The sequence below is a fragment of the Thermobia domestica genome, chromosome 3 (genome assembly GCF_964235325.1).
Source record: "Thermobia domestica chromosome 3, izTheDome1.hap1.1, whole genome shotgun sequence".
Taxonomy (NCBI): domain Eukaryota; kingdom Metazoa; phylum Arthropoda; class Insecta; order Zygentoma; family Lepismatidae; genus Thermobia; species Thermobia domestica.
Window position 1 is genome coordinate 104,221,322 of NC_137456.1, and position 17,066 is coordinate 104,238,387.

Genomic DNA, 17,066 nt, shown 5'->3' on the forward strand with positions numbered 1-17,066 from the left:
TTTACTATTACTGAAGCGCTCATATATATATATATATATATATATATATATATATATATATATATATATATATATACCGTCTAAGTGAAATGATAAAAAACATCCCAGGCCCAAATCTCATCTATGTTGAAAATTTGATCGAGATGGGTCGGGTGGTTCAAGAGCAATTAAATCACAAACATTGTTATTTTTATTTTTTTATATATAGAAATAGATAAATCCAAATAAATAGATTAACAGTTATACATTACTCTGATAAATATTCGAGAATTAATAGCTATGAACATATTATTCAAGCATTTACTCGTTACTAAAATAAATAATCATAAATTAGTCATTACTCAAGTAAATATTCACAGAATTATTCGTTATTCAAATTAGTTATCGTTACTCGAGTAAATATTGGAAAAAAATTATTCATTACTGAAATCATTATTCTAACACTCATTCGACACTCAAAGGAATAATCGAACAATTTATTCTTTTCTCAAATAAATAATCATAATTTATTCTAATAAATATTAGCACAATAAATTTTTACTGAAATAAATAGCCAAATAGTTATCATTACTTTAATAAATAATTAAAAAATTGACCTTTATTTGAATAGTATTCATGCTAGTATGTAACGTGAAGTATTGGATACATGAAATCATCTTGTATTCAGCAGGTCCAAGGTTTTAACATGTTCTTTAGTGTTAAAATTACGCTACGTTTTCCATTAAGGCTTTCTTTCTTCCCCCCCACCTTTTTTATTTAAAAGATTCAAGAAAAGTAGTTGTTGTAAGATAAGCAAGCACCTTCGAGCTGTAATGAGTTGGCATGTCGAAAGCTTTTCGTCTTGAGCGTTTACAAGAAATGTTGGAAGTCTGCTTATATTGCGTGCCTCCATGTTGTTTTATCATACGGGATCGTAAGTAAACACACGTTCATGTGGCAGAAACTGAACGTGAAACAAGCCTATTTACAAAAACATATACTACAAACCTTATCGTTAATATAATCTTTACCAGAATATATTTACACAGTAATGTTGTTTATTATTTATCTACTTCTAGTGCATTAAGAGTGATTAATTGCTTCTTTATTACATTTTTTTAATTCCAGGTTTCTGTTGAAGGCGCTTGATATGTTTTGGCATGAAGACTGTCTCAAGTGCGGTTGCTGCGATTGTCGACTGGGGGAAGTTGGATCCACGCTCTACACCAAAGCCAATCTTATTCTCTGCAAAAGAGATTATCTCAGGTGAGCAAAATCAAGAAAGACCCTTCATATGGAAACTAGACCTTGTAATTTAAGAAATATTCAGATCTAAAGTCTTTCCAGCCTTAGAACAAAGTAGACGTAAGCAAAGCGAAATGTATTACTCCGCGGCTCACACGTGCTTCGGCAGCGAGAGGCGTGGACAGCAAGATCGTCTGCTTACTTACTGTCGTCGCATAATTTGCAAAGTGTAAGGCTACAGTTGGTTGGTAAATAATTAACTCACTGACACTGACTACTGCTATGTTGGAAATATGTAGTTTCTTAAATCCTTATATAAACGAGATTGCCTCTGTTCCCGTCGTCCTCTTTTATGTTTTATAACACGAGACGAAAATGGATTATTGTCACACATCGTCGCCATGAAACTTTGCATTCTACAATAATTTTAAATGAGCAGGGTAGACGCGCGAATGCTAACGCTTGCGCAGTAAACACCATATGTTCAAATACGGGTGAGGTTGAGAAAAAGCTGCATCTGATGTTAAATATTATATACATATCGTTTATTATCACAAAATGCAGGATAAATTCAGATATCTTTATTTGAAACTATTATTTTAGTAGGGATTATATTGCGGTAGAATAGTAGTGCAGTGAGACAAACAACCAATCACTGGTCATCGACCCACTGTTAGACAGGTGGATTTGTTTACATATATTTTTTTCTAAGGCTGTAAAGAGAATACCAAGGATGTAGCTAAGGTGGGGTGAGGAGGGGCGTTTGAATACCAAATCTTCAAAATCAACTCAATTTCCTGCCTCTAAATTCACTGGCAGATGAGTAACGTATTAACACCGATAGGAGCAGCTGATAATAACTATAAATGCTCTACATTCCATGAAATCCTATGATTATCCAGTTAACCTTTACTTTGGTTTTGTGTGGTCAACGCTTCGATTCCCATTGCCACTGTTTCTTATTTTCTGTTAACTTTTATTTCGGTAGTACGGTAAGATACGATTATTATAGCTAAAACCGAAAAAGGGCTACAGGAGATGATTGACAAAATAGTTGACACTGGGAAGCTATATGAAATGGAAATCAACATTGAAACATCAAAAGTCATGAGAATATCCCGTGGAAACGTGCCGTTACATGTCAGAGTAGAACAAAGAGAACTTGAAGATGTCGATCACTTCAAGTATCTGGGAAATATTTTGACGCTAGATGCTTACTGTATCAAAGAGATTAGGTCAAGAACTGATATAGCCAAAGAAGCATTTAACAAGAAAGGATCACTCAACTTTAATAATAATAATAATAATAATAATAATAATAATAATAATAATAATAATAATAATCTATATATATAAAAGAGAACGTACAAATCCTTTGTCCGCTCATCACGCTAATACGGCTGAACCAATTTCTTTTATTTTTGGGGGGTTATTAGGATTTGGACCCTAGATGGTTTTTATCATATCACTTTAATTTTCAATTACCAGTGTCTTGAGATAATTGACCATTCAGGTGTCCATTACGTACAAATCCTTTGTTAGTTCATCATAGGTATAAAAATAAACGTATTTATATGCAACCCGCATGACCGTGTCACTCGGCGGGTTAACATACATGACAGGCGTTATAATGGTTTTTATCATATCACTTGAAAGCGAAAAAGTAAAAATTATCTAAGTAACAAAGTTTATTGCGTTCGGGGGTGACCGCAGCGAAGCGGGGCGGGTTAACATAAATGACAGGCGATATAATGTTAACATTTACTGCAATCTTCTATGGTTTTTATCATATCACTTGAAAGCGAAAAAGTAAAAATTATCTAAGTAACAAAGTTTATTGCGTTCCGGGGTGACCGCAGCGAAGCGGGGTGAACGCTGCTAGTAATAATAATAATAATAATAATAATATAATGTACTATCTTCGATAGTCAACAAGAGGCAAATTCTTTCAATATAATTTACTAGAGTAACCTTATCTCAAATGAGAACGCGGTGACTCAGTAGCAGAACGCTCACCTCTTTTATAAAGAATACCTGAAATGAAATGAAGTTTTACGTCCCACGATTATATCTGCTAGGCTAAAGGAGACGGTGATTATGAGAAATGAGTGAAAATGGTGGAATGAAGAAAGTGGAAGGGAACGAGAGAGCCCCAAGAAAACCCACAAGCACGGTGTTTGTGCACCACAAAGTTCACTTTGCGGGAACTGAGATCGAACCCGGGACCCCATGCACCAGAGGTGAACGCTCTATCACTGAGTCACCGCGGCCCTATAAGGGATCCCTGATTTGAACCCAGGCCATGAGTTGAGTTTGTGGTGGACGATATTGTGTCCCTGGATTTTCTAAGGGTTCTCCCGTTTCCTTCTACATTAGCATTCCACTAGTTCTTTCTTAATCATTCACTTTTATTAATTATCCGTCTTCTTTACTCTACAAGACATAGACATAGATTGTAAAATTTCATTTGAAAATATCAATTTAGGTCATTGGTTCTCAATCTAATTTCTATCACGACCCTATTTTATCACATCTTCTTGCCAGCGACTCCCTTATAATTTCTGGTTTGTAATATGCTTGTGTGGGATTTTTATTATCCCTATTGTGGAAATCTCACGATATCCATCTATTTCTATAATGGTAGAATCAATTTCTTGTATATAGTGGATAGAGTAACTTCTCTAAAAACGAATGGGTTGAAACCAAATTTGGTCACTTCATTCATATTACAAATATCGAATCCGATCCTCACTCTGTTTCAAAATGGAGGCCCTTTGAAAATTTTAAAACGTCTTTACTGCCTTAATTTTGGGTCATATGATAAGAAAATAAAGTGATTAGCTAATAGAAGTGTCGTGCGACAAGTCCTTGCAACTAGTTTTCTCTAACGAAGACTTGGATAAGTTCTGGCTGAGTGTTTTTTTTTCTATAGTAAGCATTAAAACAAAGACAAAAAATATCGTATCAGTTTAAAATGACTTGATAATGTGCATCACGAAGATTGAACCGAACATTGCCGCACTAGTAAAATCACACCATGCTCATGTATCTCGTTTCGTAAGCTTTCAATTTTAATTGTATTTCAATATGGAGGTGTTGTTGCATTTGTATTTTTCTAGTATTTCAATATGCAGTTCTCGTTAGTTTCATATCGTACCTCATTCGTTTAAACTGATTTTTAAACAACTCTGCACCTGTTGAAAATGTTTAGTAGACCTAATTTTTTGTTGCTCGTAACAGTATGTATAAAAATAAAAATTCCTGTCAGAACAAAATTCAAAATAATATTTTAAAATATTTTCCGGTATTAGATTCTAATTATATTTATCTCTTCCGTTTATCTTCGCGACCACCATGAAACCCTCTCACAACCCCAGGTTGAGAAACCCTGTCCTAGGTAATAAACAAGTAAGCCAATTCAATATAATTTGTCTGAAAAAAAAAAAAAAACAATTTCGATTAATAGCTGATGGATGCACTTATAGATTTAAATTTCAAATAAGTGATCGATTAACTTTTTGAATTAACTAATTTGAAATAATTCGGGCAACGGTATTCAAATATATTAAATACTCGATAAACTATTTGACTAATTTTAGTAGTACACCCTGCTTCAAAAAGAATATACGTATTACGAAGAATTATTTTGTCCAAACTATCGATCGCTGCGCCTCGGCTCGGCTATTGGAGAAACGAATACATAGTCTAGTTTATATTAATAGCCGCTAGATGTGAGTTGTCTTCTGTTTTGCTTGGTAACTGTCATATGTTTAAAATGGTTACTACGCAGTAGAAATCATTTTGTGTTCTCGAGTTTGCGAAGTGCAATTCCGTGATTACAGTGCAAAGACGTTTCAGGTTGAGGTACCAAATTGATCCTTCGAATGAATGGAACATTCGCAGATGGTATCGACAGTTTGTAGATACAGGATGTGTATGTAAAGGAAAGAGTCCTGGCCACCCTCGTGTTCCTGAAGAAAATGTTGCACGAATTCAAACTGCTTTCCAACGTAGTCCTTCAAAATCAACTCGTCGTGCCAGTCAGGGGTTACGTGTACCAACAACAATTTGGCGTGTTTTGAGACGTCGGTTGCTTATGAAGCCGTGCAAGTTACAGCTGTTACAAGCTCGCGTTCTGATCACAAACGCAAACATGTGGCATTTTGTAATGAGATTCTGGATGCTATTGACAATAATAATACTTTTGCACAACGCATCGTGTTCAGTGATGAAGCGATTTTCCGTGTTAGTAGTCAGGTAAACAAACAAAATGTTCGAATTTGGGGCCTATAGAACCCACATGCAGTCATTGAATATGTACGAGATTCGCCCAAAGTCAATGTGTTTTGTGCGATATCCCGATGATCTGTTCACGGTCCTTTCTTCTTTAATGGAAACACGGTTAACAGTCAGCAGTATCTCGCTATGTTACAAAACTGGTTGTTTCCGAGGCTACATGAAGACAAGTTCATTTTTCAACAAGACGGGGCATCTCCTCACTGGAATCGCCAAGTGCGTGAATATCTGAATGAGACTCTACCGAACCGTTGGATTGGTCGTCAAGGAGCTGGCGACTTAGCATGTCTCAGCTGGCCTCCAGGGTCACCGGATATGATATCCTGTGACTTCTTCCTGTGAGGTTTCGTTAAAGACAACGTTTATGTACCACCACTCCCACAGAACCTGGAAGAGTTGAAGAACCGGATCCGTACTGCCATAACATCAGTGACGCAGGACATGCTTGCACGAGTATGGGAGGAATTTGAGTATCGATGTGATATTGTTCGTGTCGCTGATGGAGGACATATTGAACATCTGTAATTTGAATTTTGAACTGTAATTTGAACTTGAGAGGTTCTTAAATATGTGTTTAAAATTTCATATTCGTATGTCTTAAAGTTTAATAAATATATCCATTCGAAATACGTATATTCTTTTTGAAACAGGGTGTATTATCATTTAAGCGGCATTACTTAAATAGTTTCTGAAATGTAATTATCACCCCATACGCTGCTAAATATTTGCTCTTCATGTTACTTGGTTAATCTGTCTGTTCAGCAGTTTGTGTGTGTGTGTGTGTGGAAACTCTGTGGCTCGTGGCAGAGGTTATGGAATGGTCCTGCTACGTACTTCTCTCTATGCTATGTCTTTTTTTCTCATCTCTAAAAACCCACGTGGCAGTATTTTCCACCTTCGTTCATCTCATTCGCTCACTCCACGCGCTCACCACCAATTGCTGGCGGCTGACCTCCGTCCCCTTTGCTCGTCTTCGTTCTCATCGTCTCGCTTCGAGAACCTCCTGCCCGGTTCCACATATACACGACCTATTCATTTCACTTCAGAAAGCTACTACTTTCAACTGCCAGAATGGGAAAACGTCTGGCTACACGCATACACACAACATTCTACTGTACTTTCTGTATTGTGGTGGACTTTCTTTTTTTTTTCGTCATTTCAGTCTCGAATTCCGTAACACTCTTTCATGCAGGGTTGCTATAACTATCTAAAATTTCATTTGAAAATCTACAAGTGGTATTACAGTTTAAGGAATCTTGGCTCCACAAGGATAAAGTTGATGGCGATAAACCCACTTGAAAAGTGACAGAGAAATTGGTGAAATGAATATACAGGATGTCTCAAAAGTCCCATGACATATGGTAACTCCTTTATTATCCGAGTCATAACAAAATGTAAGAAGGGTAACAATCTCCAAATATTATGTTTTCAATCTAAAGTGAAGGAATTTTTTAAATCGGATGAGCCATTTGAGCTGTACACTCTTTATACTCCTAATGTTAAATGAAAATGCAACGTTGTCATTTAGACCCACAACATAAGTGAATGAAGTTACTTGTCTTTTACGCTAATGTGTCGATGACCAGCCCCCATTTCAAATATGCCCCCATTCACTTTATGTTGTTGGTCCAGGTAAATGGCAACGTTTCATTTTCATTTAACATTGGGCGCATAAAGAGAGTACAGCTCAAACGGCTCGTCCAATTTAAAAAACTCTTTCACTTTAGATTGAAATCATCATATTTGAAGAGTTATGTTATGTCAGAGTTCTTTTAAGACACCCTGTATATAGCCATGGGATCTACTCGACAAAACTTTTTCTTCCAAAAACACTCATGGCTTTGAAATTCAACCAGGGACGCTTTGCACTAGAGGTGTGAACTTTCTGAACTACTTTACTCCGCATTGGATAACATTTTACATAGCAATAATTACGCGTAAAAAAATAAGTATTGAATTTTTAAAATTCCTATTGTTTATGTTGCCACACTAAGCAAAACCGAAAACAAGTAGCTGCTGCCCGTATTTCTGGGAAATTCTTAATATTGTCTTGTTTTGGTTGTGCACGTGTTTTATTACTGTCATCTGTTCTAAGTCTCAACTTGCTTATCACAAAAGAATCATAACATTTGCAATTAGTTTTATATTTTTCGAGTCCCATCATCTACATGGAAAAGCTTATGGGCAAAAGTACCTACATTCCACGCATTGTAGCGAGCACTTGTACTTTAGTGCCCTTCAAGTAATCTTACAAGTGCATTATAATTATAAAATACCGTGCTTTTGTAATATAAGGTGAAAGCTGCTTACTGTTGAACAAGGATCCAGGCCCGTATTCACGGGGGGCTAGGGGTCCGGGCCCCCCTAACTTCTACCGCTCTTCTACATTTTTTTAGCTATCTACCGGCCTGCAAAGATCTACTACTTGTAGTTTACATGACGAAGGATATAGTGAGCCGTAAACTATGAACAATCCTAGCATAAGGTATTCACCACGCTCTTGTTAGAAAATGAAAGACTTGTACAAATGAAGATAGAATTTGAGTTGGAAGGCCCCAATCCACCACAACGCGAGAGAAACAATTTATTACAGTTTTGTCTAAGAGGAATAGAAGCTTAAGTGTCCCACTACTCATCACTATTTTAAATGAAATTTTAAGTATAATATCCTCTACTGTGGTTAAATGGTGTTAACTCTTCATTGGTCTCGGAGAATGTGTAGTCGTTAAGAAACCTAAATTAACACATAAACATGAGAAATATACATTAATCTAGACACAAAGGCATTCAAGTTGAATTATGGACCAATGGAAACAAATTCTTTGGAAGATAAATTTAAATTTCATTTATTTGATTCTAATAGAAGAGTGTTTGTGCGCAACTAAGCAAAAGAAGGTCTGGAATGTATACTGTTACGCAAAGAGGGAGTAATATGAAGATTTGGAGGTGTTTTGCAGACAGTAAACCTGACAGTTTGGTGGAAATAGACGTGACATTATAACAAGAAAGACATTTGAAAATTATTCGAAACCTGCTATACCGTTAGGGCAAAATATTATTAGGCCTAGTTTTGTATATCAACAAGACAAGGAGCCAAGGCATGTATCGAGGATTTCTCCGACAAAAATAGGAAGAAGGATTAATAAAAATAAGGAAATGGCCTTCACAATCAACCGACTTGTCTCCAATAGAGTTAGAGTGGGATGATCCGGACAGAAGAGTGAGAAGTCTAACTATAGTCCGCGTCACCCGAATTGGCGTGTGGCATTAACCAATAAGCTCGCAGTGTGCTGTTACTAAACCTTCAGAGAGGAATCTAATCATTGATTTGATTTTGTTCATATTTGTGGACAATTATGAATTCCACCGGGTGACGCGGACTATAGTGCCAAACACTTGTGGGACAACTTACAGGCTGAAAAAATGAAATGAAATCATTGAGTTTTACGTCCCACGATTATGCCTGTTAGGCTAAAGGAGACGGTGATGATGAGTAATGAATGAAATGGTGGAATGAAGAAAGTGGGAGGAAACGGGAGAACCCCGAGAAAACCCACGCACACGGTGTTTGTCCACCACAAAGTTCACTTGGCGGGGGCTGGGATCGAACCCGGGACCCCTAGCACAGAGGTGAATGCTCTACCACTGAGCCACCGCGGCCCCAACTTACAGGCTGAATAGAAACAACTGAATTGTGCATACTTAAACAAATTAATCAATAGAATACCAAGATTGTGAGAAAGTTACTACAAAATAATAATTTTGACGAAATCGAAGTTTAATTTTTCTGTTTACCAACTCATTTAAAACTTTACTAATATTCGTTAAATAATGTTTTGTCATATAGAAAAAGAGCTTCTTCCTATTAATCATTTTGATGTCATTTTTTTATTTTTGTAGTTTTGTTTTCATTTCTTAGTGTTTCCAACCTTTTCGTCATTCTATATTTAATATATTCATTTAATTAATTGATCTTATTTTACAAATTTTTAAATTACTATCAACGAAGATGACAATTTTCTGTTTTAAGTACCAATGTTAACCTTCAGCATTTTTGCCAATGAAATTTTCGAATTGTTCTACTACCACGTCCCATTATCTCCCATTTCCCCTTCCTTTTACCCCCCAACCATTACCGCTCATTGTCTTTTAGTGCATATGTTTGTAACCCGGCACTTTACTTTAACAGTCGCACCTAGTGACGATGAGACAGTGGAATGTAATTTTCCTGTCCTGATCAGGAGAGATTTCAGGAAGGGGGGGGAGGGGTTAGCTAGCAGTAGCAGTAAGTTAGGGGGGGAGGCGAAAAAAAAGTGAAACTATCCACGTTTCAATTACATACACGATAACTTCACATTAAGTGGACAAAAAATAACATTTAGTAGTCCGAACTATGTATGAATAGACTGGTCTAGGTATATGTGTGTGTGTACAAGCGTGACTTACAATGACTATATACAGTACGTATGTGACATTTGAATAGGCTAGTATTCGATGACCATTTTTTTTCTCCTTTCTAGAGCATCCACTGATCGTCTAATTTTGGTTCCTTTTTTTTTCACATGGCACTTTGCACCCACATGAAATTTGGTTCATTCTCTCTCTTTTTCTTTTCTCCCTTCACATGTATGTGATAGAATAGAGCGATAGAAGAGTAGTTAGGAAAAATTTATCACATTAATGCCATGTTTAACGCGATAGCATATGCAAATAAGAATGGGCGATACGGAGAAAGAAAGGTTAGTTAGCGCCAGCGGTTTATGTGTTTGTTCGTGTCTGTGTGCTGAAAAGAGTAAGAGAGAGAGAGAGAGAGAGAGGAAGACCGTCGAACAAAATTGATTTTTGTCTCCGAAACAAAATACAAGTTGATTGATTCTCAATCACTAAGCATTTATATAACATGGTTCTTTTATTACACACATGCATATATATATATATAGTCATGAATTCATTTTCCCCTCAATTTCAAACAAGAGAAGAATAATTGATTATTTAAACTTCCTTTTTTCCTGTGTGCAAGTGTTTATTTATTTTGTGCCGGAAGTGAACAAGATAGAATACGAATAGATAGTAAAAAGGCAGAGGTGAAAAATAGATGTATTTATCTAAGCATTTCAATTAGGACTTTTTTTTTCTTTTTACAAAAACATTCAGTAGTAAGTAGGTGCAATCAATTGGTACATACAAATAAACATGTGAAAGAAAAAGTATATATTAAATGTTCTTTCTGATCACTTTATTATTATTATTATTATTATTATTATTATTATTATTATTATTATTATTATTATTATTATTATTATTATTATTATTATTATTATTTTCACCGAATATTAAACAAATGAATTTCTAATTTAAAAGATAAAATACTTATAAGTTCGGAAAATTATTGATAATCAAAGCGAATCAATTTTTTTTCCTGAATTGATTAATTTATTCCTGAATTAATCGACTTACCAACCAAAAAGCCAAACCACTTGGCATAACACCCCGTTTTGTAGGCCTAAGCATGCTCCAGCGCCATCTACTAGCAACCGGCTGAACTACATCCAGCCAAGCGGCGACCATGTAGGCAGCGCCGCGCTACGAAGCGCTGTCCCTAACAGGCGCATCAGAAACTTCGTAGACCTAGTGGCCATCACGTCTTGTTTTTCACGTTACTTCTCAGTTTGCCTCCCGACGCTAGGTAGGCGCTGAAAATTGGAAAGCACCGGTTGAGAATCGAACCAGGCCCGTAGCCAGTCCAATAATGTAGGGGGGCCCAGCTGAAGTTAGGGGAGCCGATCCAACCATGTTATAGTTTATTATCGTATTACAGTTCATTTGCAAGCCTACTGTGAAAATTTTAGGGGGGGAGGCCGGCCCCCCTAGACCCCTCCTGGATACGGGCCTGAATCGACCCCAGGACCACACAGACGTGAATTCAACGCTTTAACCACTAGATCAAGGTGTCCTCTATCGAAATAAACTACTTTTGGTCTGTAGTATAAGCTAAAAATTTCACAATTGAATACAACATTCCAGATTTATTTACTTATTTATTTCGGAAAACAATAGGCAAGTGGGTAATTAAAGTTTTCCATCATTGTTTTATGATACACTTTAGAATGCACATATAATACTATATTATACTTGTATTATACTTTAAAATACATATAACACGCTATACATCTCATTTTATTAGAATAAAATTTTGTTTACAACTAAAAATGTCTTTTTCTTCTGGGTGCCCTTCTGACATCTTAATATACAATAAACACATTTTTTCTGACATTCGATACATCCAGTCCATCAGTCCTTAGCGCTGAGAGATGGAACATGTCGTTATGGAGTTACAATGATCTATCTGGGACGTTGGAAGTTTGATTTCTGATAACAAAAATATTCTGAATGTATTGAACTATGAATCATACTTTACTTATAAGAACTGTTTTTTTTTTCAGTGATACAATAATTTTATTTTCTAGTATGAAATATCTTCGGCATGCTTCTAGTACTTGTGGAAATTGAAATGAAATGGAATTTTCAACTTTAAGTGTCACGGATATGCTCAGTAGGCTACAGCAGACGGAAGATTAATGAAGGTGAATCATATTGAAAGAATAAGTGGGAAATGAAATTGTGGGGGAACACAGGAGATCCCTAGTGTTACCCACGAAGCTAGAGGAGACGAGAATTAAGGTTTTCTTGTCTTGTCTCATTCTGTAAATTGATGCACTGAGAGAAAAAGGACTAGGATTACTGTGTGGATCCATCGTATTTACGCGAGTGCGCTCCTTAAGTAATGTAATTTCATGTATAAAAGTACAGCAGGTGGGAACACCATGCCAAGTCTGGAGTTCGATGTCGAACTAGACTCTCTGTGATTGGATAATTTTATTCACATGATTGATTTCGTGTTAAAAACTATTACTCTCGTAAGGTAGGGAGTCACAGATTTAGAAAGAACCAAGAGGGAACAGTCGTAGGAAGGTGATAACACCATTATATACGTAAGTTACCACCGTCGAAATGAGTGTGGCGTTAATTCTAGATTTAAAATGGTGGTCCCACAATACAAAATTTTCGCTGGACGGTGGTGTAGATCGTACTACAGATGAAACAAAATTACTTAATGTGGTGACGCGCGTAACCTGGTAAAAACAGCATTTACATGCTGACTGGATTATGCATTTTTCTCCGTGTGTACAAAATTTATTTTCTGATTTTTATCTTACTTTCATATAGAAGTTATCAGAATACGACCCACGCCACGAAAAGTTCACAAAGATGTGATACGCCAACACCATTTAAATCATATCTATTATTGAAGTACATTGTGTAATGAGTTGCGTATCTTTAAACGTTGATAAATGCTCTCTTCATTATGTTTGTACAATCACTTCATCAATTTGTAGTTTTTATACTATGAATTATGTAGTAACACCTAAACACTCTGTGAGATCTAAGACTTGGGTGAACTAGTATTGCTCCCGAGACTCAAGAAATGTCTCGTCTCTCCTCGAAAAAGAGACGAGAAGCGTCAAGTTTTGTAGTCTTGTCTCGAATCTGAAAATATAAAGATCTACTTTTAGTCACATGAGTAGCGGTAGAAAATCCTGAGAAAATCCACTGGTGTTGTCCATCACAAACTCGCTTCCCTGGGATCGAACCAAGGACCAGCCGAGCATCAGAAGTGAGCGCTCTCACCGTGTCTTCCTACCAGGACTTCCAGTCCATAGTTCGATTCTAAGTACAGTTTTTTGTTTTTGTGATCACGCAACACTGTAAGGCAAACCGGAAATTTTATGAATTGGAATATTGTACGATAAGTCAGTAGGAATACAAAGTGGATGCAATAATCACACACCAACCAGTAGAATAACGTGCATCTCGTGTGGCCGGCAATAGCCTCTCGTAGTACAATGAGATAGCAGTGGCGGATCTAGCCCCTCCCCCCAGTTTTTTGAGTGACAGTAATAATTGAAGCTATTATTTATATAGTTTTGGAAGTTTGTAGTAAAATAATGATATACCATCATAGTCTAGGTTCTGGCTGGCCCCCCCCCCAGTTTTCTCCTTCTAGATCCGCCACTGTGAGATGTCTACACACTTTCAGCTCTTACTGACTGTCAGCATCTTTCACCTACAATAAACAGTAGAAATCATTTTGGCTACTGTCACCTAATTTAATCTGTTTCAGCTCTGCTACATGCAAGTTACTTCCGAAAAGGAATATATATATATATATATATGTGTGCAAAGTGTTTAAATTCAAACGTTTCACTTTTTATATAAATTTTATTTTAAATAAAAAAATCCCCAATATGATTATGTTTTCTGTATTATTCATTTAAACAAAAATCTTCATTCATCAATTCCACTCAGCCAGTTTGAAAAAGAAACGAAGTTACCTTGCATGTAAATGCAGAAGCTATTAGTTAACTATTTGCTTTCTTTTCTCTTTCTTTCTTTCTCTCTCTCTCCCTATTTTTCACCTGTACGTACACTTTCATGCTTATGAAGGTTTTCCTGTCTCTCTGTCTGTATGAGAGAGAGAAAGAGAGAGAGAGAGAGAGAGAGAGAGAGAGAGACAGACAGACAGAGAGAGAGAATCAAGCAAGGGGCACGGGGTAGAATTTTGGCTCAGTCGATGTTAAAAAAAAAACAAAAAAAAAAAAAAAAACGAAAATTTCCATTAAGTCGTGATGCTTCTTCCATAAAAGATATTTTGTGTAGCCACGCTCTCTTTATACATGTAAACATATATATGTATGTGTGTGTGTGTTTGTAAGGGGGTGAGTTGAATGTATTGTTTTCAACATAGCATTTATATCAGAGAGTGGAAAAAGTAATTGCGTCCACGCTGTAATTGAGGAAAGGACGCGGCGTTATTCTACATTTTTTTCCTTTCTTGATAGTTGATAGGTAAAAAAAGAAAAAAACGAAAAAAAAATGATGTTAGTACACAGTACGTAGGTAGGTATGTAATAGTAGTAGGTAGCTGGCGTAGGGAAAGGTTGGCTGGGTGAGGGTCATAGACTAAATGCTTTTCTCTCTGCATTTTTCTTCTTCCATGTCCCTTTTTCTTCAATTAACAAAATGCTTCATGCGCGATCAGAGAAAAACATATTTCAATATCAAATGATGTTAAAAAAAACTAAGAAAGAAAGAAGAAAAAAGGATGAAAATTAGCGGAAATAGAAAATGCTAAAAGCATGCTACTGCATTTAGTAATTCTATTTTTTTCTTTTTCCCTAATATTTTCTGTTTCTTTCACAGAGAGGGAAGGTAAAATAAAAAGAATGTAACACGTGGGGAAAAAAAAGGGTCGACGAAATAGGAGAAAGCAACAACATACATCTCGAAAATTATTTTTTCTGCTATATGTATGTATATTCATATATAAACTGTAAATGTATATGTGCGTATGAAAGCAATTTGTAGGCGGTTTAAACTTTCATTCAAGTAAACACTATTGAAAAACCTTAGTATTGCAAATAGAGTTCGTATAATACATGTCACTAATCTACACAATTTTCCTACTCTTCTATCTAATTGTTTTTCGTTTCAATTGTATTTTAATATTCACGGGAGCATTATTTATCATACAAAATAACGCATCCATTTAGGTATCTGTCTATTTCGCGGAAAACTTTCGTAAAATTTATCCAATTTCAATGAAACTTAGTATGCATTTGCTTTCTTTGAGGCTTCCCAAACGGTCTTATTCTTTTGGAGATAAGAGCGATCAAGATTAGGGGCATAAAAGCGAATAAATTTACCAGTATTGTCTTACAACAGATGAACCTTGTAACAGACAAAAATTGAAATATTTTTAGTGATTCAGTACAAAATTTAGAATACATTAAAGGAATGGGACAAATATGTTCCTTGGACGCAAAGTTTTTTTTTTTTTTTTTTTGGTTTAATGACATGTTACCGGTAGTAAGGCAGCGTGCATTCTGTATTCACTTCGCGGATGGGGGCCACTACTTGAGTGATATTTAGCTCAAAACACGTTGATTTAAAACATTATTCTGTGTACTTTCCAGAATTAATAATATTTTTTTTAAAAAAAATAATAATTCCCGTGTCTTCTTTAGTTTGGAATTCGTTAGCTTCGCAAACACTGCCTTACTCTTTGTACTGTATCAGATATAATGAAGGAAAATAATTGCGTTAATATATTATAAAATATTATATGGGATTGTGCTGTAAATTTAAGTGAGTTATGAAAGTGAATTGTTGATTATTTCAGGTTGTTCGGGAACACAGGCTATTGCGCAGCGTGTTCAAAAGTGATTCCAGCATTTGAAATGGTGATGAGGGCCAGGAATAACGTCTATCATTTGGAGTGCTTTGCATGCCAACAGTGTAATCACAGGTAGGTTTCAAAAACACAATCTTTCATTTTTTCTCTGTTTGAAAGAAGTTTCTCGTCCAGTTTAGAATATCTATTCTATATCTATCGCCTGATTTTGTTGAATACCCCTGATTTTTTCTCATTGATACCGATTCATGGCTAAATACAACTTGGCATATGTATTTTCTCATTAAAAATTCTGCATTCATTACAGAAGTGCGCATAAGTATCATGATACAAAGTAATGATATTTCATGGAAGAGAGAAATTAGAGTTTGGAGCGCAAATCGGTTCAGTTGTTGTACATAGAATGATTTATGTGTTTGTGCATAGAGCTAAAAATAGATTTTAAGGATGAATAATCAACTATATTTCTGAGATGGAATGAGTTTGAGAATTCGAATACTGTTTAGTGGACTTTTTGGAATTGTATTTGTGAAATGGACTACTTAGAGATAGGGAGACTATGCTTTTGTACAAATTAAGGTAAACAAAAGATAAACTGAATTACCACTATTTATCATTCTATCGAATCTACCCCTATTTTTTACATTTAACTTTCTCTGTTCGACTTTATTATAAACAATAGTTCACCCGTCGAAATATTGAAATAGTTTAAATATTAAAGCTAATCTCTTGTAATAAGTAAGTACACTTGAAAAACGGAAAACTAAGAGAGAATCGAGAGAAGATCTTAGGGAGTTAAATCTTGGAGATGCTATAATCGAGCGGATGTTTTAAAATGTCTATCAATGGCGCGAGACGTATCTACATTTGCTGACGCTCGAATCCAGAACAGAGAGATTGAAGAAGGGGACAAGGAGATCGACAGCTGGTCAACGAGGTCTCAGGTAGGAACAGGGAATACAGCTAAGGAAGTTACTGGGTTCCCAGGAATGGAGAGATCATCATAGAAGATACTGTCTATAAGGTTTTAGGACACAAGAAGGTCGATAACATCCTAGAAGACCGAGTAGAAACGGAGTAGACGGAAGTAAGTATGGACAACTTAGAAGTCGATGACTGTTAAACAGGTCAGCAGAGAACTAGATGACGGCCAAGGAACTCAACAGTGGGTCGATCGGTTGTAGCGGCCGAACAGAATAATGAAGAGCTCGACCGGCGGTCAATGGTGGCCAAAAACGTCGACGATAAGGTCGATGGTGGTGGTATAATGATCGGCAGTGAAACTAAGGAGGCC

General features: G+C 36.0%; 1 protein-coding gene across 1 annotated transcript in view; it reads left to right on the forward strand.

The window, feature by feature from the left end:
- The window catches only part of LOC145680636 (LIM domain only protein 3-like), a 176,627-nt gene that overhangs the window by 105,121 nt on the left and 54,440 nt on the right, over positions 1-17,066 (forward strand). Inside the window, exons 3-4 of the mRNA XM_081751329.1 lie at positions 1,108-1,245; positions 15,761-15,886. Coding sequence (XP_081607455.1) covers positions 1,108-1,245; positions 15,761-15,886 — 264 coding nt within the window. The remainder of the gene's footprint in view (positions 1-1,107; positions 1,246-15,760; positions 15,887-17,066) is intronic.